The 27,726-nt window shown below is 40.7% G+C and overlaps 1 protein-coding gene across 1 annotated transcript; it reads right to left on the reverse strand.

Moving 5' to 3' along the window:
• Window positions 1-413: 413 nt before the first annotated feature.
• LOC109864380 (mucin-2) lies at window positions 414-27,726 on the reverse strand. The gene is made up of 42 exons (XM_020452124.2): window positions 27,619-27,726; window positions 27,397-27,441; window positions 25,415-25,643; window positions 24,595-24,724; window positions 24,379-24,442; window positions 23,419-23,501; window positions 22,883-23,066; window positions 22,610-22,735; window positions 22,257-22,377; window positions 20,505-20,640; window positions 20,314-20,391; window positions 20,005-20,212; window positions 19,668-19,817; window positions 19,263-19,357; window positions 18,970-19,102; window positions 18,090-18,333; window positions 13,656-13,696; window positions 13,448-13,536; window positions 13,151-13,305; window positions 12,480-12,618; window positions 12,200-12,304; window positions 11,707-11,904; window positions 11,238-11,480; window positions 10,726-10,882; window positions 8,762-8,872; window positions 8,395-8,536; window positions 8,245-8,273; window positions 5,717-8,026; window positions 5,369-5,572; window positions 4,911-5,152; window positions 4,526-4,712; window positions 4,196-4,409; window positions 3,817-3,989; window positions 3,661-3,730; window positions 3,428-3,537; window positions 2,503-2,534; window positions 2,249-2,402; window positions 2,105-2,142; window positions 1,858-1,965; window positions 1,717-1,756; window positions 1,191-1,299; window positions 414-1,059 (listed from the first exon to the last, which is right to left on the reverse strand). The coding sequence occupies exons 1-42, from the start codon at window positions 27,668-27,670 to the stop codon at window positions 888-890; spliced, it is 7,650 nt and encodes a 2,549-aa protein (XP_020307713.2). The 5' UTR covers window positions 27,671-27,726; the 3' UTR covers window positions 414-887.

Raw genomic sequence — 27,726 nt, forward strand, 5'->3', positions numbered from 1 at the left:
TTTATGGGAGAGCACTGTTAGTTGTTTTAAGGTGATTATGTTATGTTATTGTTTAATACGAAGACAAAAGGGTTAGTTGACATTGTGCCATTTCATTTCAGTGGGGGTTTCCTCTTTAAAATGTTCTCCGAAAATATTTATATTGTTCTTACAGGGGGGTCTCCAGATTAGAGGGGTGTCTCAGTAGGCCCCGCAGAGGAAAGGTTGAGAGCCCCTGGCAGCCATAGAAACGGATCCTGATTGGTAGGTAATAGTGCACCTATATAGCTCTGATAGGATTAGCAACTTTCTTTGAATTCAGCTAATCAATGCTGATGTTAATGTATCAGGTTGATCTCAATCAATACTCATGTTAATTCAATTCATGCAAATTCATCAACGAAAGTCAACTGATTGTGATACGTAAACGGTTGTTCAATGTAGAGGCTTCAGTACTTTATTGAAAATAAATCAGCAAAATCAAAGTGGTTACAGTTCTTGAAATAAACGTTTCAATAAAATAAGAAAATCACTTTCAAATTGGAGCTGCAGTCATTTAGCTGTAAAAGTGCTAAAAGTGCTGGGTTGATCATTAGAAGATTTCCTATGTGAAATCTATGGAATACATACGCAATCAACGATATGCTACATACAATGGTCCACTTCCTGCACTGGAACAGAGTATATGCAATATAGAAAAACCTATTACACCAAGGAAACATTAAGCCGTTGTTCTGCACGTACCGTACAGTATACCCTCAACACACCGACCAAGACAGTATTATAAGAAGGTTGCAGAATCTAGAGAAACCATTGATTTGGCACATTTTCACCATCTTAATAACAGTTCAATATAGATTTTTTTTGGTTTGTGTGCATGTATATACGTTCAGAATACAAGGCAATGTTTACTGCAATATACTGCACTTCTGGCACTCGCAGCTGGTAACATGTGCATACAGGTGTGGCATAACGGAGCCACCAGTACAGGTCAGATTCATTGACTTCCTCTCATAACTCCTCACTCTGCAACACTCACACTTCTGTTCCAGTTGGAGAACACTGCGAGCAACAATCCATCTGAAGTTTAGAGAGAGGGAGGAGAGGAAGGAGAAGAGGACCAGACAAGACATTCACATTGTAGTTATGTCACACACTCTTATCCAGAGCAACGTACAATAAGTGCATTAATCATCTCTGACCAGTCTTACCTTGTCTCTGTCCCACACTGGCCTTGACACATGGGCAGCTGTAGTGCTGCTGTGCAGTTGTCTACAGTGATGTTCACACTAGAAACCCTGGTAGCACAGGTCTGGTTACCTGGGGTAGAGACAACGGCAGTGTGTGAGTGGGGAAAATGCATCAACCTCATCGTCATCACAGTTCTTTCTTTGAACTAAAGTGCTCTATGTTGAAAACTTTAACAATTGTTTTAACAGAGTACTGACAAACAAAATACTAAAATATCGTTTTTTTTGTGAACTGACCCTTTAATACAGTTCAGAGTTACATTGTACATAATCATCCCTTGGAGCTATAAGCAATAGATACAAAGACTAGGAAATGTTATATTGTTGTTGATTTTCTAGTCTCTCCTTGCAGTGGAAATGTCCACAGTGAATAAGTGAACCACCTCAGTTCAACCACTAGATGTCCGGCCCTCCCTCTCTTCATGGTCAGTGTGACCAGATATGAACAAATACCTACAACACAGACTGGGGATAAGAGTTAGCTTACATGTGTAGCAGCAATGTTGTTCGTCCCATATTCTGTCCTCCTAGAAACAAAAAAGTCGCATTGAAAAGTTATATAATTCCATACGTTGTGAGAAGAAAAAAAAGATGTCTTCATAAATACATTTGAAAGAGCAGCGGGTACCTCTGAGCAGTTCTGATGGGGACACACCCTTCTCACTGTCTGAATGCCTTCTCTGGTACAGATATAGGACTCACAAGGCAGGGCAAGGTCTGACCAACTGTCTCCCACCTAACCAAACAGGCACATAGACATCAGATAAGAAGAGATGCCAATGTGTACAAAGGTCTTGTGTGTGTATGTATACACCCCCCCCCCCCCCGTACAGTAGCCATATAACGTTGGTATTTCTAAACATCTGGATGCTTACTTTGTAGGTCCTTCCATTATAGTTACACGTCTTCTCAACTGCAAAGGAAAGTGAGGTCATGTGAGCACTAGAAAGGTGAGTGTATTTAGAAACACCCTGTACATGCATCGTTATTATTATTCCGTATCAGATCCATTATCTTACCACAAGTCTGTTTGCCACAGCAGCCGGTAACCAGGACTGAGTTCTGACTGCAGAGAGGTGGGGGGGGAGGGGAGGGGTTAGGTTGACACTCCTCGGTCTTGGTTTGGTTGCTACACGTACACACCTGGCAGTTAGACTGCCATGTCTCCCCAAGCTGTAAAACAGAAGAACATTAATACTAAAAAGTACCAGTATATCAGCCCCTGTAACAGAGCTGTAAATCATGGAGCCATGAAAGCACATGGACTTCTCACCTGCTTGTGTTCTCCCAGTGGACCCTTGCAGTCTGGAAGACATAACGAAGAGATTTAACTTATAACACATAAAGCATCAGTATAGCATGCATGGTTGGGGTCAATTCCAATCTAATTGTAATTCACTCATGAAGCGGAGAATTTATGTTGAATTCAAATCAAATGTCAACAATCTGTTACACTGTTTGGACTGTTTGAATTGAAAAGCATAACATTTATGGAAGTGAATTGGAAAACAATATTTGTACATTTCCCAGTAAATGAAATGAATGCACAAAGTATGACAAAATGAATGCAGGATTTATTTTAAATTCATTTCAATTTGTATCTCTATATTACCAGTATAGCTAGGCTGTCTAAACAGTGACATGATCAGTCTGAAAGCCAGAAGTAATTGAATTCGAATGTGGAATTGTTGGGGATAATATTGAATTGGGAATTTAATTCATGTAATTTAATTCAAGTATCTCTGAATTTAAAGTGACCTGGAATTAGAATTTAATTAAATGGAATTTACAGGGAGAGGGAATTGAATTACAATTCAACCCTGATAGTATGTATAAATTGCACACCTGGAGGTCATTGCAGTCAATGTGTTCAGGCCAAATCCTGATTTGGGATGCTCATAGCATAGCGTTTCCCAAACTCAGTCCTCGGGACAACAAGGGGTGCACTTTTTTTATTTATTTTAAATGTTTAACCCCTAACACTATCAAAGCTTGATGATTAGTTGATTATTTGAATCAACTGTGTAGTGCTAAGGCAAAACCCAAAATGTGCGCCCCTTGGGGTCCCGGGGACCGAGTTTGGGAAACCCTGTCTTGCATAACTCAGATAATCACAAGCTCAACTTCAACCTATACAAGTGGATTTCTCAAGTTTGGATTTGGCCCTAAGCTCAAGAGAGAATCCAAACTCCACTCACAGGGACACTCCGACACACAGATCATCTTGTGCTCCTCAGCTCTGAACTGTCCTCTGAGACAGAAACATCCAGCCTTAACTTCCTCCTGGACTCTCCCTTGAACACGGACTCTGCAGAAAGAACGTGGAACACAGAAGACTCTTGAACTTTTTAGACACTTTTTAAAAATACATTTAGACAAGTAAAATGTCCTCTGTTAAATAGTTAGGACACAGGGAGATGGATTCACTTACCCTCCGTGACAGTAGTCATCCAATTGACCTTGGCACTCTCTGTACACCATCCCTGTTGGGCACCCAATAGCTGAAAAAAAGAAAATTAGAAAATCAAGCATCAATACACATTTCAGGAAGTTTTAGAAACGTAAAAAAAAAAAAAAGTTAAATTACCACAGGTCCCGTTGGTGAGTTGTCTCCAGTTCACACAGATGCCTGCTTTCTTACACTCCTCAGCAGCCTGCTCCAGAGGAGAACAAGCCATGTCGTTCCTACCACACGAATCAAACCTACAGTTCTTCTCAAGCTGGCTCAGATCCACCCATCTACTGCAATCTGCAAAAACTCTGTAATGACACATACCAACAGACTGATCAACATACAGGAAAAACAATAGTTTTACAACACAACAAAATCAGTTTGTATGTTGCATGGTTTTGTCTCAGTATAATGTATAATGCTGTCGCAGCAACATTGAATGAAACGCCACAGATTTTTGACCATTTGGGAGATCATCATGTGAAATAAATCATATTGAATTGAATCGTCCTACGGGTGATGGAGAAGGTCACAGAGGGGGCTGCCAGGACAGCTGGTAGTATTGTTTGGAGGAGGGCCTGGAGGATGGCAAGGGATGTCCCTGGGAGCAGCGCTACACTCAGGCTTCAGAGGGTCCTCATAGATCCAGTCATAGGCGGTCTTATCACAGCAGCTGTCAGCTTCAGTCTCCCCACTTCTACGCACACAAGAGCTCCCACCGCACACACCTGCCAATGGCCAAAGATGTAAACGTAAGCTTGGTAACAAACCCATACATACACGAATGCACGCATGCATGCAGGCAGGCATGCACGCACCACACACTTCCTTGTCTAATACAAACCGCATTGTCCTTGGGTGTTATTCAGGAAATGCTCCATGGCCAAGGTGACAGTCACAGTGTTGGATGGTGTGAGAGAGATATGTGAGCGTATCTCAGGGATGTATACAGACACCATATAGCCTGTTGTCTCAAACCTGATACCATTCTCCTCATAGGGAGGCTCAACGTTCTTCTGGTTCAGAGTAGACTAGGACAGAGAGGAGCAGAATGGTTTGAGTGAGTGAGATCTCAGAAAGATCACTATCAAGGCTATATATTCAAGAGTCAATCAATCAAAATGGGGTGACTACTGGAATGAATTAACAAATAATTTAATGAATGGAAGGACGGATGAATGAATCCTTAAACCAATCAATCAATAAATCAAGTTGAAGACCGGCAGTACCTTCACCCTGTACTCATCCGGTACGATGCTGACAGTGGCCGTGTTGTTCCGGTACTGCAGGATGATGCCTTTGGCACAGGAGCCGTCCAACTCGGGAATACAGAAGTAGTTGTCCACGGTAACAGTCAGATGGTGACGCAGCGTTTTCTCCTTGACCAGGATGTATGTACAATTATCCAGGAAGTCAAAGGCTACACCCTGGAAGGAGATGTAGTGAGGGTCTCCATAGAGGTTACAATGACCTGGGGGACAGGGGGAATAAGAGTAGAGGGGCATAAGAGTAGAAGGGGAATAAGAGAGGAACTGACTTATAATAAGTGCATTCCCATAACGGAGACAAAACTACGACATAAAAAGAGCAGACTTTGCAGGAAGTAAAACCCTCTTCAAAAACAAGATCCACGGATAGACAAACTCTAGCACTTCACACAAAGGAACAGACAGGCAGCCAGACTCACAATTACACTTCCAGTAGTTACAGCATCCGTCTGAGACTCTGACCATCTGTCCCCTGGGGCACATGGTGGGGCGAACTGGATTCGGACAGGTGACCGAAGTCATCTCTATCTTCCCACCCTTACAAATCTTATTGAAGCAGTCTTCTGTCCACTTCTCTCCACACACCCATATCTTGTTCCTCTTCAGGTCTCTACACTCACAAACTGGAAACAAGGTGAAGATTTGACTTAAACATAGTGGAACAATTTCAACAGCTATTTGTAAGGTCAGCATTAGTGTAGATTTTAGAGATAAACCAATATCAACAATCCAAATAGCCAAAAATATATTTAAATATGTTGGCCTACTTGTACGTGTTGTAGACTCTGTATATATTGTTGTTGACATTGTTGTTGGACCCGTAGATGTTGTCAATTCAGAGGTAGTGGGAGATCGTGTAGAGGAGGTTGTTGGTTGACTTGTGTACAGGGTTGTTGCTTCAGTCGATGGTCCTTCAGATGTTGGTTTGGTTGTCATTTCAGTAAAATGAGTTGGTTTGGTTGTCATTTCAGTAAAAGAAGTTGGTTCGGTTGTCATTTCAGTAAAAGAAGTTGGTTTGGTTGTCATTTCAGTAAAATGAGTTGGTTTGGTTGTCATTTCAGTAAAATGAGTTGGTTTGGTTGTCATTTCAGTAAAATGAGTTGGTTTGGTTGTCATTTCAGTAAAAGAAGTTGGTTCGGTTGCCATTTCAGTATGTGAAGAAGTTGGTTCGGTTGTAGATGTTGGTTCAACATATTTGGTTGTAGAATATGAGAGTGTAGTTGTGGGTTGTGTAGATGCTAATTTAGTTGTAGTTTTAATGTATGCTGTAGTTGCTTCTGCAGTAGTGGTTTGTCCGGCTGTAGTACTCAACACAACCATAGCTCCTGTACTATGTTGAATATTTGTAGGTCCTGTAACTATCGATGGGAATAGTGTGGTTGTATATTCAGGTGTGGTTCTTGTTGTTGTGGGTTGTTTAGGTGAGGTTGTAGGTTCAGGTGTTGTAGTGGGTTGTTGAAGTGTGGTTGTATATTCAGGTGTTGTAATCAACAGTACAGTGGGTTGTGTAGGGGCGGTTGTAGATGCAGGTGTAATAGTCAATATAGTTGACGTAAGTACAGGTGTAGTTCTTGTTGTAGTCGGTTGTGTAGGTATGGTTGTATATTCAGGTGTAGTAGTCAGTATAGTTGTTGTAGCTTCAGGTGTAGTTCTCATTGTAGTTGATTGTGTAGCTGTGGTTGTAGGTTCATATGTAGTAGTAGGTTGTTTAGGTGTGGTTGTAGGTTCAGGTGTAGTAGTCAGTATAGTTGTTGTAGCTTCAGGTGTAGTTCTCATTGTAGTTGATTGTGTAGCTGTGGTTGTAGGTTCATATGTAGTAGTAGGTTGTTTAGGTGTGGTTGTAGGTTCAGTTGTAGTAGTCAGTATAGTTGTTGTAGCTTCAGGTGTAGTTCTCATTGTAGTTGATTGTGTAGCTGTGGTTGTAGGTTCATATGTAGTAGTAGGTTGTTTAGGTGTGGTTGTAGGTTCAGGTGTAGTAGTCAGTATAGTTGTTGTAGCTTCAGGTGTAGTTCTCATTGTAGTTGATTGTGTAGCTGTGATTGTAGGTTCATATGTAGTAGTAGGTTGTTTAGGTGTGGTTGTAGGTTCAGGTGTAGTAGTCAGTATAGTTGTTGTAGCTTCAGGTGTAGTTCTCATTGTAGTTGATTGTGTAGCTGTGGTTGTAGGTTCATATGTAGTAGTAGGTTGTTTAGGTGTGGTTGTAGGTTCAGGTGTAGTAGTCAGTATAGTTGTTGTAGCTTCAGGTGTAGTTCTCATTGTAGTTGATTGTGTAGCTGTGGTTGTAGGTTCATATGTAGTAGTAGGTTGTTTAGGTGTGGTTGTATGTTCAGGTGTAGTAGTCAGTATAGTTGTTGTAGCTTCAGGTGTAGTTCTCATTGTAGTTGATTGTGTAGCTGTGGTTGTAGGTTCATATGTTGTAGTAGGTTGTTTAGGTGTGGTTGTAGGTTCAGGTGTAGTAGTCAGTATAGTTGTTGTAGCTTCAGGTGTAGTTCTCATTGTAGTTGATTGTGTAGCTGTGGTTGTAGGTTCATATGTAGTAGTAGGTTGTTTAGGTGTGGTTGTAGGTTCAGGTGTAGTAGTCAGTATAGTTGTTGTAGCTTCAGGTGTAGTTCTCATTGTAGTTGATTGTGTAGCTGTGGTTGTAGGTACATATGTAGTAGTAGGTTGTGTAGCTGTGGTTGTAGGTTCATATGTAGTAGTGGGTTGTTTAGGTGTGGTTGTAGGTTCAGGTGTAGTAGTCAGTATAGTTGTTGTAGCTTCAGGTGTAGTTCTCATTGTAGTTGATTGTGTAGCTGTGGTTGTAGGTTCATATGTAGTAGTAGGTTGTTTAGGTGTGGTTGTAGGTTCAGGTGTAGTAGTCAGTATAGTTGTTGTAGCTTCAGGTGTAGTTCTCATTGTAGTTGATTGTGTAGCTGTGGTTGTAGGTTCATATGTAGTAGTAGGTTGTTTAGGTGTGGTTGTAGGTTCAGGTTCAGGTGTAGTAGTCAGTATAGTTGTTGTAGGTTCAGGTGTAGTTGTCATTGTAGTTGATTGTGTAGCTGTGGTTGTAGGTTCAGATGTGGTGGTTTGATCACGACCTAAAGAGGCAAATCACATAAATGGATGTGTTAATACCGCATTTTTTTTATTTCACCTTTATTTAACCAGGTAGGCCAGTTGAGAACAAGTTCTCATTTACAACTGCGACCTGCATTCCTGATAATATAATACTTGAATACAAGTCCGTCACAATTGTGATCAAAGTCTTAACTGATTTACAAATATGTTCATGCCGTCATAACTTATATCCACTTACCACAGTTAATACGTCCCTGCTCACAAGTGCTGCAGACAGAGAACACAGGAAAAGATCAGTTACCATTCTCCTGTATGTTACATTTATTTTCCCTTTCTCATTTCCTCACATAGGCCTACATGCACTGGTATACTGTAAATTGGTACTCACCATTTCTCAGTGGGTTTCCTGATAACTGTACCAGGTTCAACAGTAGTCTCATTGGAATAACAGGTGCAGTTGTCCAAAGTGGAGCAACTCCTTCTGTTCTCATCATAGTATGGAGCCTCTGCTGGGCATCTCGGGTAGCAGCCTGCACACAGAGACAATGTCAAAGTTAGCGTTAAGGTCAACATCACTGTGAAGAGTAGATTCATCTCTCATGACAGATATAAACATACATGTAAACTTAAACAGAATTATCTATTAGTGTACACAAGATTTGGTTCTGGGATCATAGCCTGGTGACAGGTCGGTTTGACAGCAGGACCATGTTAGATGGATCAACCATTTCCATTAATTGAGTCAGTTCAGTTACCTTCCAGCTTGCCAGTGAAGAGGTTGTTTTTGCCACAGGTCTTGATCTGTCCACAGGGATCGTAGTGCCAGCTACTGTGGCCCTGCTCATTGTAGTAGTCGCAGTATACCGCTGTATGGGTAGGTAAAGGAATAGTTCATTTAAACACTGTTTCAATAACACATACATATACAGTTGAAGTCGGATGTTTACATACACCTTAGCCAAATACATTTAAACTCAGTTTTTCCACAATTCCTGACATTTAATCCTCGTAAAAATTGCCTGTCTTAGGTCATTTAGAATCACCACTTTATTTTAAGAATGTGAAATGTCAAAATAATAGTAGAGAGAAGGATTGATTTCAGCTTTTATTTATTTCATCACATTCCCAGTGGGTCAGAAGTTTACATACACTCAATTAGTATTTGGTAGCATTGCCTTTAAATTGTTTAACATGGGTCAAATGTTTTGGGTTGACTTCCACAAGCTTCCCACAATAAGTTGGGTGAATTTTGGCCCATTCCTCCTGACAGAGCTGGTGTAACTGAGTCAGGTTTGTAGGCCTCCTTGCTCGCAGATGATTGTTCAGTTCTGCCCACAAATTTTCTATGGGATTGAGGTCAGGGCTTTGTGATGGCCACTCCAATACCTTGACTTTGTTGCCCTTAAGCCATTTTGCCACAACTTTGGAAGTATGCTTGGGGTCATTGTCCATTTGGAAAATCCATTTGCGACCAAGCTTTAACTTCCTGTCTGATGTCTCGAAATGTTGCTTCAATATATCTACATGATTTTCTTTCCTCATGATGCCATCTATTTTGTGAAGTGCACCAGTCCCTCCTGCAGCAAAGCACCTCCACAACATGATGCTGACACCCCCTTACTCCACGGATGGCAGTGCTTCACAGTTGGGATGGTGTTCTTCGGCTTGCATGCCTCCCCCTCTTTCCTCCAAACATAACGGTGGTCATTATGTCCAAACAGTTTTATTTTTGTTTCATCAGACCAGAGGACATTTCTCCAAAAAGTACGATCTTTGTCCCCATGTGCAGCTGCAAACCGTAGTCTGGCTTTTTTTATGGCTGTTTTGGAGAAGTAGCTTCTTCCTTTCTGAGCGGACTTTCAGGTTGTGTCGATATAAGACTTGGTTTGCTGTGGATATAGATACTTTTGTACCTGTTTCCTCCAGCATCTTCACATGGTCCTTTCCTGGGTTTGGGTTTGATTTGCACTTTTCACACCAAAGTACGTTCATCTCTAGGAGACAGAACGCGTCTCCTTCCTGAGCGGTATGACGGCGGTATGACGGCGGCGTGGTCCCATGGTGTTTATACTTGCTTACTATTGTTTGTACAGATGAACGTGGTACCTTCAGGCATTTGGAAATTGCTCCCAAGGATGAACCCGTCTTGTGGAGGTCTACATTTTTTTTCTAAGGTCTTGGCTGATTTCTGTTGATGTTCCCATGATGTCAAGCAAAGAGGCACTGAGTTTGAAGGTAGGCCTTGAAATACATCCACAGGTACACCTCCAATTGACTCAAATGATGTCAATTAGCCTATCAGAAGCTTCTAAAGCCATGACATAATTTTATGGAATTTTCCAAGCTGTTTAAAGGCACAGTCAACTTAGCGTCTATAAACTTCTGACCCACTGGAATTGTGATTCAGTGAATTATAAGTGAAATAATCTGTCTGTAAATAATTGTTGGAAAAATGTATTGTGTCATGCACAAAGTAGATGTCCTAACCGACTTGCCAAACCTATAGTTTGTTAACAAGACATTTGAAAAACGAGTTTTAATGACTCTAACCTAAGTGTATGTAAACTTCTGACTTCCACTGTAAGAAGCATTTAATTGAAAGACTATCCTGGGCAGGCTCATACATACTTAAAAAAACAACAATAAAGTGTTAGCATTACTTTTAAATGAAATACTGCATCAGTATTTAATCATATTTGCATCAGTTGAGTTTACGTACGGCACATGTCTGGCGTTCTCCAGCGGACACACACGTCCTGGTCACTGCAGGCCTCAGCGTAGGCCGCCACGGACGTACAGAAACCCAAGAACTTCCCCTCAAACTCACAGGAGCACGACTCCAACACACAGGCCTGGTAGTAGGGCTCGGGGTCCACCTGGAGAACAAAGCAGAACATCTTAACGGAATGGCTCCTTAAATGTGTTACATAATTATATAATACATGCAATTTAGCAGATGCTTTTAGGGGTACATAAACGTTTATAATATCTTGTACGAGTGTTTGTGGGATACAAACCCACTATCCTGGCATTGAAAGCACCATAATCTACCAACTGAGCTACAAAGGACCCACATGTTTGGGGTCCAGTGAAGACATCTCTTTAAGCCTACCTTTAAGTGGAGGTGTGTGATGTTTGGGGTAAACTAACCTTTTAAGCGTACCTCTTTGGCAGTCCTTAATTAAAGGTGTTTAACATTTGGGGTGAACTGTCCTTTTAAGCGAACTTCACCTTCAAGTGGCAGTCCTTAAAGGTGTCTCCCCTGAGGATCATACAGCGTCTCTCGGCCCAGGCGGCGCAGTAAGAGTGGCGCTGGCACGGAAACACCTCATTGGTCACATCAGAACAGGGGGGGGTGGCCATCTTCCAGCTGTTGCCGAAGGCGAGGGGGCTGGACACCACCGATGACCCACTTATCTGCAGGTCGTTCATCTCGTTGGAATCGAAGTTCCCGCAAAGTCCACACACTCGGTTCTGTGAAAGTACAGCTGATTAATTAGGTAATTAACTTAATTAATAATAATCCAATTAATTTATGAGTTACTAACTTAAGCAAGACAGTTGTGCTAACTTAACCATAGCTTAATACTAAACAGTACTTAGTAGCTATGAAATTATATTTCAGCAGTTGCAATGATCAACGAGCAATAGGGAAATCTTACAGGTTGCATCTTTAACGTCTAGAATAGAGAGAACTCACCCTCCAACGGTCGTCCAGTATGACGGTAAGTTGGGTGTGTTTGTCCCAGATGAGGGTTAGTCCTCTAGAAGGCACTGAGATCATGATGTAGAGGCCCACAGTGTGGGTGGAGTACAGAGGCTCCGCCTCCAGAGAAGCCCATCCCCCTTGGAGCCGTCTCGTCACCTTCATTTCATTCAGAGTCAGAGTGACATTACCCTGAGAGAAAAGACAAACACCTCATTAAGGAAGTTAATAACGCTCCATACTACAGTCCTATTACCACAGGTATTCAGTAGAAAATTACTCGCAAAAAAAAAGTAATTTTCATGCAAACTTTCTGATACGTATTTACATTATTCAAATCAATTAGTATTTACCTGGTGATCCCAAGTGGTGCTTAGTCCTACTTAACAAAACACATTCCAAACAAACTGAGGGGTAGTTCTATTTAATAATAATGGACCTCAAAAGCACGGCGTGACAGAGGAGAGAAGTGAGCTAAGTGTATTACCAGCAGGTCTAACACGATGGTCCGGGAACAGGTCAGAGCCTCGTCACAGCACGGGACACTCTCCACTTTGACAGAAAACGACCCAGCTTCCCTACCACAGCCATCCTATGAGAGAAGGAAGAAAACAGCAGAATTGTAGATGTTTTTTTTTTTAAGAAGCAGTACCATTAATTTCACAGCAGTATAGAAAAGAAAACAAAACAAATATCTCTAAGAAAATGAAGAACATTGCTTGATAACCCAATGAAAAGGTGATATCAGATTGGCTTCTGTGACTCACCTCCACTAATGTGTACTGACAGTTCCCATCGTAGCGGTACCATTTAGAGTCAAAGGTTTGATAGTGTCCGTTTCCATACACCAGGCATGTACCAGGGCATGGTTCATCTACACAGCTCCACTGGGCATGGCGGCAGGTGCTGGGAAGTGGATGGAGACAAACTTTTAGGGTGGTGATTCTGAACTTCCACAATTTTTTGCTTAGTCATGTATTGATGTAAATTTGAATTTAATTTGACCTTTATTTAACTAGGCAAGTAAGTTAAGAACAAATTCTTATTTTCAAGGACGACCTAGGAACAGTGGGGTTAACTGCCTTGTTCAGGGGTAGAAAGACAGATTTGTACCTTGTCAGCTCGGGGACCTTTCGGTTACTAGACCAACACTCTAACCACTAGGCTACATGAAACAACTTAAGTAGAGGTTAGGATTCAAATGATGGATTACATTTCAGACAATAAGTATAAAACACTATCTTTGCTTCAGCTCAGAATCAGACAAACACTTCCTGATGTTCGTTAGATATAATACACTACGTGGTGTGTTTGTTGGTTTGTTTGTCTTTAAAAATGGACAAATCCCCAAGTCGTACTGTGATACATTCACTTATGTATGTATCTGTAATTGATACACACTTCAGAAGTAGCAAGGCAACAGTTGTGGCTCACTCACCATGTTCTACAGTTGGTCTTGACACTCTGTCCAGCTTTGAACACTTTGCCGCTGTACTGACAGGTGCAGTTGTCCACAGTGACACACACACCCCTATGGTCTTCCAACTGGCCCCCTGGACAGTAACAGCCACTTGTACAATTCTGAACAGCACTCTGGGAACAACGAAGATGAGTGTCTCATTACAATTCAATGCTAATTGAATCAATGAACAGTTGTCAGTTCTACTTTTGGGCTAGCATGAAATATTCACTTTTTATTACATTTTTTATGTTAACTCTAATTCTGTGAACTTACTGTTGGTTTGCTCAGACTGGCACATGTTTTTTGAGCTGTGTCTATGGCAAATTGTGAGCAATGCACACAAACCTTCCCCTGGGTGCAACCTGAAACAGACAGTAGCATACAGTATTATATTTGAAGGCATATCAAACACACAAAAATACTGTAATAACATGTAAGAATTAGACCATCAAGAGGCTATTAAATAAAAATATATATTTACCACAATCTTCAGAGCACAGCAATTCTCCATCCTCACATTTGCTGCAAAAGAGTATAAAAAGGTGGATGTAAGATGTTGGTGTATAGGCTGTCTGATTGTCATCAGTGATCAGGCCAACCACCGCTGTGTCATCAGCAAACGTAATGATGGTCTTGGAATCCTGCGCAACCACGCAGTTGTGGGTGAACAGGGAGTACAGGAGGGGACTAAGCACGTACCCCTGAGGGACACCCATGTCGAGGGTCAGAGTGACGGATGTGTTGTTGCCTACCCTCAACACCTGGGGGTGGCCCATCTGGATGTCCAGGATCGAGTTAGTTGCAGAGGCAGGTGTTCAGTCCCAGGGCACTGAGCTTAGTGATGAGCTTGGAAGACACTATGGTGTAGTCAATGAACAGCATTCTTACGTAGGTTTTCCTCTTTTCCAGGTAGGAGAGGGCAGTGTGGAGTGCAAGAGAGAGTTTGTCATCTGTGGATCTGTTGGGGCGGTATGCGAATTGGACTGGATCCAGGGTGTCTGGAATGATGGTGTTGATGGTGTTGATGTGAGCCATGACCAGTCTTTCAAAGCATTTCATGTCTACAGATGTGAGTACTATGGGGTGATAGTCATTTAGACAGGTTACCTTGGCGTTCTTGGGCACAGGGACAATGGTGGTCTGCTTGAAACATGTAGATATTACAGACTGTCAGGGAAAGGTTGAACATGTCAGTGAAGACATTTGCCAGCTGGTCAGCACATGCTCTGAGTACACATCCTGGTAATCTGTCTGGCCCCGCGGCCTTGACCCTTAACCAGCTGATTTTTTTTTTTACCTGCGCCCCGTGGAAATCTAATTAGCATAATACAAAAATCCCCATAAAAATCGGTCAGTTTAAGCTAGAGATCTGTTTTTTTTTTTGCATTGGAAGCGTCTCAACCCACCGTACTTCCACATTTGCGGTGAAAGGTCACAACGCTCGACCGGTGTTTATCAGACCACGAGATCATCCCAAAAATCAGTCTTCTCCATTTTGCGTCATAAGACTTGTCTATAGTTGATACGGCTGATCTGCCAACTTCTGTCTGTAGCGTTTGAACCGCTTGAGCTACACAACCCTCTGTGCAAAGGTGTGACTCACGAACATCTACAGTTGTTTTGCTCTAAGACGCACACAGGCCTCAAGACTCATCTAAAGGTACCAGTTGAAAAATTGAATGGAAGTATACAGTATACAGAGACTGTTTATTGCCAAAAATATGGGGTTAAATATATATATATATAAAAAACTAAACAAATAATGTTTCCTGATCTTTCTTATATATCTTTTTAGGAGAGACACTTCAGAACAAACTTCCTTTTGATATTTTTGCTGGGACTATCTGTTCCTTGTAGTGAATCTGTTATTCAATGTGTTTGTATGGGCTAATAGCAGTAAGGACCAAAAAAAAGAACATGTGTACTTCAAGGGGTCTTAAAATGTAAAATCAAATAGCTAAATGATCCTTGGTATGACCTTAAAAATGACATATAGCTTAGTAGAGAGAAATTAGGAAGCCCATACACATCTGATGGGTGTTTGCAAGCCCTGCCACATCTGATGAGTGTCAGATCCGGCATAGTAGAATTCAACAATAGTCCCGTATTGATGTGTTGACAGTTTGATGGCTCGTTGGAGGTCGTAGCGGGATTTCTTATAAGCATCCAGATTAGTGTCCCGCTCCTGGAAAGCGGCAGCTCTAGCCTTTAGCTCAGTGCGGTTGTTGCCTGTAATCCATGGCTTCTGGTTGGGATATGTACGTAGGGTTAGACGTACAATGACTCGCAAAAGTATTCACCCCCTTGGCATTTTTCCTATTTTGTTGCATTACAACCTGGAATTAAAATGGATTTTGGGGGGGTTTGTATCATTTGATTTACACAACATGCCTACCACTTTGAAGATGCAACATATTTTTTTTGTTAAACAAACAAGAAATAAGACAAAAACTTAACCCCCCCCCCGTCAATACTTTGTAGAGCCACCTTTTGCATAAATTACAGCTGCAAGTCTCTTGGGGTATGTCTCGATAAGCTTGGAACATCTAACCACAGGGATTTTTTCCCATTCTTCAAGGCAAAACTGCTCCAGCTCCTTCAAGTTAGATAGGTTCCGCTGGTGTACAGCAATCTTTAAGTCATACCACAGATTCTCAATTGGATTGAGGTCTGGGCTTTGACAAGGCCATTCCAAGACATTTAAATACATTTCCCCTTAAACCACTTCAGTGTTGTCATTGTCCTGCTGGAAGGTGAACCTCCGTCTCAGTCTCAAATCTTTGGAAGCCTGAAACAGGTTTCCCTCAAGAATTTCCCTGTATTTAGCACCATCCATCATTCCTTCAATTCTGACCAGTTTCCCAGTCCCTACCAATGAAAAACATGCTGTTCTCGGGGTGATGAGAGATGTTTGGTTTGCGCCAGACATAGCGTTTCCTTGATGGCCAAAAAGCTCAATTTTAGTCTCATCTGACCAGAGTACCTTCTTCCATATGTTTGGGGAGTCTCCCACATGGTGAACACCAAACGTGTTTGCTCATATTTTTCTTAAAAAAAAAAAAACATTTCTGGCCACTCTTCCGTAAAGCCCAGCTTTGGTGTGTACGGCTTAAAGTGGTCCTATGGACAGCTCCTTCAGGGTTATCTTTGGTCTCTTTGTTGCCTCTCTGATTAATGCCCTCCTTGCCTGGTCCGTGAGTTTTGGTGGGCGGCCCGCTCTTGGCAGGATTGTTGAGGTGCCATATTCTTTGCATTTTTTAATAATGGATTTAATGGTGCTTCGTGGGATGTTCAAAGTTTCAGATATTTTTTTTATAACTCAACTTTGATCTGAACTTCTCCAAAACTTTGTTCATGGTATCGCTTGCTTGGTGGTGCCTCTTGCTTAGTGGTGTTGCAGACTCTGGGGCCTTTCAGAACAGCTGTATATGTACAGCAGGTCAGCCACCAGGGGGAGACACGTCGAGGCCTGGTGACAGACGGAGTATACATCACGAGGCGATGGCTCCATCTGCTGGACGTTCCAGGGTTGGACGGGCCCAGGACTAATTGGGGCTGATTGCTCACCAGCTGTACAAGCCCCATAAGGCTGCCAGAAGGGCAGCACACAAGGGGACTGGGGGAAGTAAGGTGACTTGCGTGTAGTTGGAGACGGTGCCCGAGCGAAGACGATGGAGTTTGAGTTTGTGTGCCAAACACGATACAGCAAGACCAGGAGCCCAGAAGACGGTATATCTATCCTTTTCTTTGGATTTTTTTCACTTTATAAACACCCTTGTAACTGAGCTAATCATACTCCGTCCGTGTCTGATCTGTGTAAACTTCTTGACCAAACTCCCTGGTCTGCCACAATACACTGAGATCATGTGACCGATCATGTGACGCTTAGATTGCACACAGGTGGACTTTATTTAACTAATAATGTGACTTCTGAAGGCAATTGGTTGCACCAGATCTTATTTAGCGGCTTCATAGCAAAGGGGGTGAATACATATGCACGCACCACCTTTTCATCTTTAATTTTGTATAATGTTTTAAACAAGTACCTTTTTTTTCAGTATTTTTTTAATGTCCATTAGATGAAATCCAAATAAACATCCATTTAAATGACAAGTTGTAAAGTAACAAAATAGGAAAAACGCCAAGGAGGATGAGTACTTTTCCAAGGCAAGGTAATGTATACAGCCACATACTAGGGGAGAAGTGAATGGGAACTGTAGAGTTCCCGTGTCTGAAACAGTTTCTGCATTCTTTAAAAGCTGTTCACCAATGGAACCAACTACCAGAAAACCAAAAATGCTGACTATAGTGTCAGTGCTTTTACACAAATAAGCAGTATAAAGAAGAGCAGGTTTGTAACCACTTTACAAACCCTTTTCTTTGCTGTTTGTTTTTGTTGCAGTTTTTTTTACAACTCATGGTTCCAAAAGCAATGTGTCCAATTATTATTATGTGCAATATCTTGACTTTGGTCTGTAAACGTATCTGTATATCTTGACCTCTGTTTTTGTTATTATTCATAAGAAGAACACAAACAAATGTGTCTGTTTCAAATGTTTGTTCGTATATAATGTCTTTTCTTTGTTATATGATGGAAATTAGCAGTTGAATAAATCTGGTCCAACGCTTTTCTCATGTGTACTGAGACTTATGGTTTGCCGTTCAAATAAACGTAATAGCAATAATACCAAACAAACAGTAGCACGTTCTGTAATAGGATCTCCTGGTTTTTGTTGTTGCGCAAGAGTCAAATGATTTATGCTGACACTGTCATCTGTAATGACACCTCCATAGCATTATGTAAGAGGAACTCACCACTGTCATCTGTAATGACACCTCCATAGCAGTATGTAAGAGGAACTCACCACTGTCATCTGTAATGACACCTCCATAGCAGTATGTAAGAGGAACTCACCACTGTCGTCCATCGACGGCAACAGGTCCTGGTGGTGTGACTCCTCTCTGATGGTGACATGGACACTGGGCCTTCGGGGTACAGGTGAGCCCCCCGGTCAGATGAGTGCCCTCCATGCAGCCACAGCCCTCCACAGGTGCATCCTCCACCCCACACCTGGGGTCTGGCCGGGATAGGGAGAGACAGGTGCTGTTGCACGCCTGCATTTCGTAGTCAAACCTCTGATTGTTCTCACACGGTACCGCTGGAAATCCAAAATGACATTCATGTTAAACATTTACAGAAAATGGCAGAAATATTGGTCAGAGAGAAATCCAAACCAGTTTAATTGGAATGAATGGCAGTAGAGAAGCAGTTGATGCATTTCCTGCTTTTACTTATGCAGGGAAATTAAAGTAATGTGATACAGTATATCAGAAATTGCGTAATAGAATTATTGTCAATCTAAAATATTGTCTTGTAAATACAGTGTACACAGGTTTTATACCAATTTTCTGTATAAATAGCCTAGAAAATATATGTTGCCAGACAATACATTCCTCAATGTTTGTTTTCTTGGAAAACTGTTATATGATACAATATCAGTACTTGTTTGCATTTACAACTTGTCTAAGTCCTATTACAAACTCATTTCAGCCAGTGTATGGCTATGGATTGACTGCATTGTTTGTATGGAATGTAAATTAGAAACATTATTGGAATCATTCCATCTAACAAACATACTGTGCAAAAAATATTCAAATATATTGTTTTACACAATTATGGTATCACAGCACTGGCTGACCACTGACTTACCAAAATGTCTGACCTTTTATACCGTCATAAGAAGGTTCATGTCCATTCTAGTAGTCCAATTGCTAATTCTATGGGTGTTACTCACTGCAGTTGGTGGCCCTTCTCCAGTCACCCACTGTGATGCCCTGGTTGGCACAGGCTTTGGCATAATTTGCCAGGGCCACACACAAACACTGCTGCGGCCCAGATCCACAGGTACACGTTCTCTGGATACAAGCCTGCAAACACGAGGTCACAAATGATCACAAAACATTGTTACATCATAATTTCCTAGTTAAATTACAAGGTAAATATCAATTCAAATATGTATTTTTGTTTGACCTTAATCAATGTATTAAAAAGTTCTCAAGATTTTGTTTGGTATTAGTTGATCCTTGCCTTGTGGTAATTGTCAGTAGGCACGTGATCGTAGCACTTGGCGAAAATCCCACCGGGGTCTCTCAAGGTGTGACACTTCTCGTCTGCAAATATTTCTGAGAGGTAATCGTCCATAGGTTAGAGTAAGAAGCACATAAACAGAATTAGGATTCCCCCCCCCCCATTTCTACACAATGTCGTATTGCAAGAGGCATTCACATTCCCCCTAATTCTTAAATGTCATGTAGACAATGTAATGTACCAACAAAGAGCGATAATACTATGTCAAGGGGAACACATTGTCACCACATGCATTATTTTCATGAAGCTATTCAAACAAACTGATTCATTCCCTTCATAGGAAAACCTACTGAACGCATGTGAGGACCTATTTTGTAAGTCATGAAGCCTTCAGAGGGACTTTACCGTTGTCGGTGTTGATACAGACTTTAGGTATGTTAACAGGACAGTCCCCTACACTCCAGGACAGCGCAAACGGTTCCGCTGCATTTTCTACGATACCACTGCTTGTGGTGAAATCATCAGTGGTATCGGTATTGTAGTTTCCACAAAGTCCTAGTAAAAAAATGAACATTACCACTTTATTTTACAGTACAGAAATGAGCAGATACATCATTTGTTTGTTCGTTCACAGGATTCAGTCAATGTGACTTAAATACTGATATGACAATGATAATAACGATGATACATAGCGATAATACGTATATCATGCAGAACCATTATAACGATGAAAGCAAAGTACCTTCTGGCTTCCCTACTTCACTCTGTGGTAGTGTGATATAGAGCTGGAGGTCTGGAGACGTCTGTACTTGGATCTTCATGCCAAAGGATGTCAATACCTGGACATACATGGATGACTGCCAGAACACCATGGCATTGTCTGACTGATGTAGCTCACGGATTTCCTCTTTCTCAAACTGTACACTGTTGTGAGAGAATCTGTAGGTATTCTGTAATTGGCAAACAAAAAAGTGTTTTAGATGTTGTTGATCATCATAAAGAGACGTTGAATGTAAAGGGGAAGCAAAGGTTCGAAGCAGACAAACCGTACCTGGTAAATCTGAAGAAACACGTTTTGGATGGAGGACGTCGTCTCAGAAAAATGTATGGATATCGTCCAATTAAAACCCTGTTTTATTTCATTCATAAAGAATAAGGGAAGTTAGTACTTTAGGTGAAAGCACTGTATGAGTACAACTCAAAACTACCATCGTGCTGTGAGATTAAAATCGATTGATTTACCTTCGAGGCCATGTATGCGCATTTACCGGGAAGGGTATACTGTTTCCCATCGAACGTGGTCACAAACTGCCCTTCAATCACACACCTACTAGGGCAGCTGTTCTGAGAGCATATCCACTTGCCATTGTTGCACATACTGTAGAGAAATAAATTAGTATCATGTTACATTTTGATCAGGACAATGTCAATAAGTGGACAAATTCAATGAGAAGTCTGGCTAGTTCACAAATAACATCCTTTTCAACACACAGTACCTTCGGAAAGTATTCAGACCCCTTGACTTTTTCAACATTTTCTTAGGTTACAGACTTACTCTAAAACGTATTCATTTGGGTTTTTTCCCTTTATCTATCTACACACAATACCCCATAATGACAAAGCAAAAACAGTTTAGAAATGTTTGGTAATTTATATATAAAAAAAGATATATCACATCTACATAAGTATCCAGACACTTTACTCAGTACTTTATTGAAGCACCTTTGGCAGCAATTACATCCTCGAGTCATCTAGGGTATGACGTTACAAGCTTGGCACACCTGTATTTGGAGTTTTTCCCATTCTTCTCTGCAGATCCTCTCAATCTCTGTCAGGTTGGATGGGCAGAGTCACTGCACAGCTATTTTCAAGTCTCTCCAGAGATGTTCGAACAGGCTCAAGTCCGGGCTCTGGCAGGCCACTCGATCCTGACTAGTCTCCCAGTCTCGGCCGCTGAAAAACACACCTACAGCATGATTCTGCCACCACCATGCTTCACCGTAGGGATGGTCCCAGGTTTCCTCCAGATGTGACATTTGGCATTCTTGGTTTCATCAGACTAGAAAATCTTGTTTCTCATGGTCTGAGAGTCTTTAGGTGCCTTTTGGCAAACCCCAAGCGGGCTGTCATGTGCCTTTTACTGAGGAGTGGCTTCCGTCTGGCTACTACCATAAAGCCTGATTGATGGAGTGCTGCAAATATGGTTGTCCTTCTGGAAGGTTCTCCCATATCCATAGAGGAACTCTGGAGCTCTGTAAGAGTGACCATCGGGTTCTTGGTCACCTCCCTGACCAAGGCCCTTCTCTATCGATTGCTCAGTTTGGCTGGGCGGCCAGCTCTAGGAAGAGTGTTGGTGGTTCCAAACTTCTTTCATTTAAGAACAATGGAGGCCACTGTTGGGGATCTTCAATGCTGTAGAAATGTTTTGGTACCCTTCCCCGGATCTGTGCCTTGACACAATCCTGTCTTGGCGCTCTATGGACAATTCCTTCCACCTCATGGCTTGGTTTTTGCTCTGACATGCGCTGTCAACTGTGGGACTGTATATAGACAGGTGTATGCCTTTCCAAATGATGTCCAATCGAAGTCCAATTGAATTTACCCCAGGTGGACTCCAATCAAGTTTTAGAAATCATCTCAAAGATGATTCATGGAAACAGGATGCACCTGAGCTCAATTTCGAGTCTCATAGCAAAGGGTCTGAATACTGATGTAAATAAAGTATTTCAGTTTTTTATTTTTTATTTTATACATTTGCAAACATTTCTTAAAACCCGTTTTCACTTTGCCATTATGGGGTATTATGTGTAGATTGTTGAGTATTTTTTATTTATTTATTTAATTTTAGAATAAGGCTGTAATGTAACAAAATGTGGAAAAAGTCAAGGGGTCTGAATACTTTCTGAAGGCATTGCATACTCTAGTGCAATACTTTTGACTAAAACCACATAGTGCTCTTGTCCAAAATAGACTCATGAGTTCTGATTCTCTCACCAGGTCTGGCATTTAGTTCTGCGTTCTTCCCTCGGTGCATAGTTCCTCCCGGCGTACACACACGGGCAGGCTGACACACTTACACAGTAATGGCCCTCTGCTCGATCGTTCAATACCTGTCCTGAAACATAGCCATTTAAAACCCTCATCAACCTTATGTGATTGTAACACTAAAGATAATGTTTATAATGGTCTCCCGGCAGATTGCTTAATATGTGACGGTAATTTTAAAATCAGTGCAGATCTGCTTGCTAAGACATTGTCTGCTCAGTTACAATTAATATTTTTAAGAAACCTTTTACACTTTAGATTACACTTGAACCTGTTTCTCCGGATGACAGTGTAAGGCCTACCTTGAGGGCAGACACAGGTGCTGGTAATGTCCTGATCATTGGTTGTAGGTGCTGGGTTGGAACAGGTGGGAACAAAGGCATCACCCTGCTCCTCAAAGTGTAGTTCTCCTGGGCAACTGAACTCAGCTGTTTCGCAACAGACAGACACACAAGTCTTTAAGAATTTGTTAAAGACAAAATGACTTTAACAAGATTAATAGTCATTATAATGTGTTACAACTGTTCATAACATCTTTATAAACTAACAGCTTTTTTCTGAACTGATTTACTTACGACATTGTGTCAAGGTCCTCCAAGCATGGCTGGTCTGACACCGATGGGCAATTTCTTTGTAGAACGCACATGCTACATAAAGCTCTTTTTCATATCCGTAAATATTCTCTTGACAAAGAGTTATGTATTTGCTTGTGTTAGCCTGCAGACATTCAATGTAGTTGGAGAGGAACGTCTGACAGACCTATTACGTAATACATAATACATACAGTACATCATACTGTAAAACAATAATGCAGACTTCAAAACAGTATAACCTACATTACAGCAACATGGCATTATCTATATAGAAATATTAACATCAAGACTTGCCAGAAAATTATAGGGTTCTATGTCTTAGATCCATTCATTACCATTCACCAGAAGTCTAGTGTTATTTACCAAGCCATAACCTTCAGGCCAAGCACGCAATACCAGAGACCCCAAGCAGTGACACTAGTACTTTACCACCAGATTCAAACGGTGGTCCACATCCCAAATAGCACTTGAATCACTATATAGTGGTCAAAAAGAAGTGCATAATTCAGGAAATGTACCGTGCTCTTAGTGCGGAGGGAGTCCATGGTCTGGCACCCGTCCTCTGAATGAACACTCTTTGCAATCAATTGCTGACGGTCATCTAATTTTGCAGGAAAATATAGAGTAGTTAGTACACTGAAGTGTAGTTAAAGTGCCGTTTACAGCAAGAAGTGTAGTTAGCGCACAGCTAACAGCAAGAAGTGTAGTTAGCACCCAGACAATTGATATTCAAGAGGCTGTTCACTGTATTTTTCTCCATACTGCATTTTGCAGATTACTTAGACAATCCATACCTACAATTCAACATGATATACAGTGTATATTATTACACATATATATATATACTGTATATCATGTATACATATACTCTACCAGTACACAGTACCAGTCAAAAGTTTGGCCACACCTACAGTAATCATTCAAGGGTTTTTCTTTATTTTTAGTATTTTCTACATTGCAGAATAATAGTGAAGACATCAAAACCATGGAATAACACACACGGAATCATGTAGTAACCAAAAAAGTGTTAAACAAATCAAAACATATTTTAGATTTTAGATTCTTCACTATCAGCCGACCTCAACCCAATTGAGATGGATTGGGATGAGTTGGACCGCAGAGTGAAGGAAAAGAGCCAACAAGTGATCAGCATATGTGGGAACTCCTTCAAGACTGTTGGAAAAGCATTCCAGGTGAAGCTGGTTGAGAGAATGCCAATAGTGTGCAAAGCTGTCATCAAGGCAAAGGGTGGCTACTTTGAAGAATCTCAAATATAAAATATATTTTGATTTGTTTAACACTTTTTATTTTACTACATGATTCCATGTGTGTTATTTCATAATATTGATGTCTTCACTATTATTCTACAATGTAGAAAATAGTACAAATAAAGAAAAACCCTTGAATGAGTAGGTGTTTTGACTGATACTGTATATATTTAGAAGAGGTATAAAAAATATGTTTATAAGGTAATTGACCTGGTATATCTGGTCGTCCACACAGTCCAGTCATTCCAGGGACTAGCTCCTGCTCCAGTTTCACCTGTTAGTAGGACAAACCAGGGACCAGCGAATCAATCATGTATTAATAGGTCATCTCGGCACCAGGAACCTAATCAAATTTGTTAAGGATAGCATGAGAGAATAAATAATAGGTAACAACAATGTATTTGAAGCTGTTCATGGATCACTCACCCAGAGAGAGTCGATGCCCACGCCCACACTGCTCCAGATGACAGACAGAGGTAGAACAGTGCTCCTCAGCTTGGTGTTGGTACCGTACTGGAACACATGTTGATAGGTGTGGTCGTAGGGAAGGGACACCCTGTGACAAACACGTCATAGTCAATCGTCATCAATCATCATCATCATCCTCTTCCTCAATGCCAAGTAGGTTAATGATTATTTTAGACTGTATAGTTTGTTGGTGTGAAGAAAAGGGCAGGAAAATCTAGCTAATATTTGGTGAAATATCTAATTAATAACTTGGTCATGCTCGAGCTCTCAGATTAATGATGTCTGTAACTGCATTACGCAATAGACTATAGTAAGATCACCTTGGTGCATGTGAAGGTATCCAGATTCATCCATTCATTAATTCCATTTGGAGCTAGCAGCTTATGTAAGATAATTACAGTTACAAGTCATCCCAGACGTCAAAAAACTGTGAAGGACAGACATTTCCCTATTCAATGTCATCACTTGCTTTGAAGTAATAGTGTAATTGGCAGCATCACAGGCCACGATTAAGACCATTGGATTAAAAATCACATTCAAGGATGCATACAGTATATCCAGCGAACATGTTTTGAATCCAGCTTTACAGTTAACTTTATCAGGATCTTGAAGACCCACTCCAGAACTGTGTTATGCATGATTTTATATGAAAAGTGACTATATCTGGATCTTTGCAACTACCCCTAAAGGGGTTATCTGTTTTTTTTTACGAGTAAATAATTAGACATAATTTAACAGACTTAAAATAGAATAAAATAGAGTAAATAAAAACACAAACATTCTCTGCTCGACGAAGATGGTTCCATTGTACAGAATCCGGGTCTGGATCTTGTTGATGTTGATCTCGACATATTCCAGCAGGCCGTTTTCACCTCGATGCACGGTGATGTCACAGTCCACCCGGTTGTGAGTAAAACGTGTCAGCGTGAAGGGACAGGTGGAGTGGACGTAGAATACGGTTCCATTGAACATCTGGACGACTCCACTGCCAAAGGTCTTACACACATCTGGAAACAAACAGAGACGAGTCAAAAGTCTGCTGCAGTAATAAATCCACATAGAAAAACTGAATTTAAAGGGAAACTCCGTTACTTTTCAACCTTTTCAATTGTCTTGAACATTTTAGTTGAGTAGATTTCAGTAGCGTTAATGTTATGTACGCATTAGATATAATTTCATTTCCAAAGCTATTGTTAAATAATCTTTGCTAGCCAAGAAATGTGTTGCTTGCTACAGTGGTTCTTCCTTTAAATGTTTTGAGTTTATGCCGCAACCGTTTGTGGTAGATGGTGGCAGATTATGGTAAATTGCGTCATTCAGGGCAACAATGGCTGACACTTAAATAATGTGCAATTGAATTCTCTGGCACCCCGCAAGCTGTGCTATAGTACGTAACTTTTAAAGGAAGAACCACTGTAGCTAGCTAACCTAGCTAGCTTTAGTGAGGGTTGAGTGTCTCTGATAGAACTGGCTAGCTAGCTAGCTAGATTATTTCTAGCAAAAAATAATCAAAATGTTCCCTCCTGCAGTAGATTGTTCTGGTCTGGCACCTCAGCTGCCTATGGACAGACCCAGTCAATGTATGTAGTCTTTTGTATAATTTATTTATCTAGTTCAGAGTGAAATTAAAATATGAAAATGAAAATGAAACCCTTATTTATTCTTAATCTTGTGTGGAATTGTTTCTCTGACTCTGTCTCTTCATTCTCCACAGGGTAACTGTCAACTTGCGAGTCGGAAAATGAATACTGGAGGTGAAGGAATCTGCATTGTAAGTATACATTTGATGTTAAAACACATCATTTTCAAATACAGATGTTAAGTGCACAGAGGTCATTTGTAGGTTATATTTTATATTTCAGATATGAGCTTCCAGTGACAATTGAACAATGGACCAAGTTATTTCAGCAACAAAAAAAAGATTATTGAAGCACTCCTTGTCCATCATGCTATTGTGATTTTGTGCTGAACTTTGTAGTTTTATACATTGTATTTTAATGTAGTCTAGCTACAGTATGTAAGGTAAAACGCAAAATTTTCCATTAATTAAATTACATGGTGACATATATTTATGAAATATTTTTGGGAATATATTTTACTAGCTACCACAGATGTATTTCCACACCACTTACTTAAATATATAAATACACATGCAGAAATATATAAAATCGCCAATTTTGTAACGTGTCAATATATTTATGTGCATTTAAATATATGTAAATATAAAGTTTAAACATATCTTTAGATATTTATAATTTACATATGTATAATTAAAAACATTTACATACAGATTGTTAATACATTTGTCTATACATTTTGTTTCAGTATGAGCAATCTAAAGTTTTAAAAACAGTGATTTTCAAGTACTAAGAGATTCATGAGGACGCGGGGAGCAAGAAAATACCATGCAGGTTTTGAAACTCACCGTTTTTCTTATTTGTAATTCGACCCTGTGAAGCGTTTTTTAAGACCTTTCTTCTTACAGTTATCTTTTTAACCACAGATCATAGAAACGTATCGTTTTCACATATGTAGACTGGTTTGGTGCTGGAGTTAATGAATATGAGGTTGAAAAGTGTCGGAGTTGCCCCTTTATGGGCCGGTTTCCCAGACGCGGATTAAGTCTGGTCCAGGACTAAAAATCATTCTCAATGGAGATTCAACAATAAAAGAGCTTTTTAGTACATGACTAGGCTTGATCTGTGTCTGGGAAACTGGCCTTCTATGTATATGTAATTTAGAGGAAGGTACTTTACTTACTTTGATGGATATCAGAGGTTGAAACAGAACCAACTGGGTCTAGAACTAGAAATAACAAAATATTAATATGCCAGCCAATCCATACACAAACTGGAGTACAATTCTGTACAGTAATAACTCCTTTTACCATATATACTTTTTCAGTGGGGACAAGCAGTTAACCCGGATAAAAATGCGTAAAGAAACTAATCACAGTCAAGTTTCAAAGAACACCTACTGTACCTGAGACAAGAGAAAGTAAGACAGCTACCAGAGTCCACCCTGGAGGAACCATGCTGCCTAGCTCACCAGTCTTAATGAGAGACGGAGAGAGAGAGACAGTGTGACAGA

The sequence above is a fragment of the Oncorhynchus kisutch genome, linkage group LG19 (genome assembly GCF_002021735.2).
Source record: "Oncorhynchus kisutch isolate 150728-3 linkage group LG19, Okis_V2, whole genome shotgun sequence".
Taxonomy (NCBI): Eukaryota; Metazoa; Chordata; class Actinopteri; order Salmoniformes; family Salmonidae; genus Oncorhynchus; species Oncorhynchus kisutch.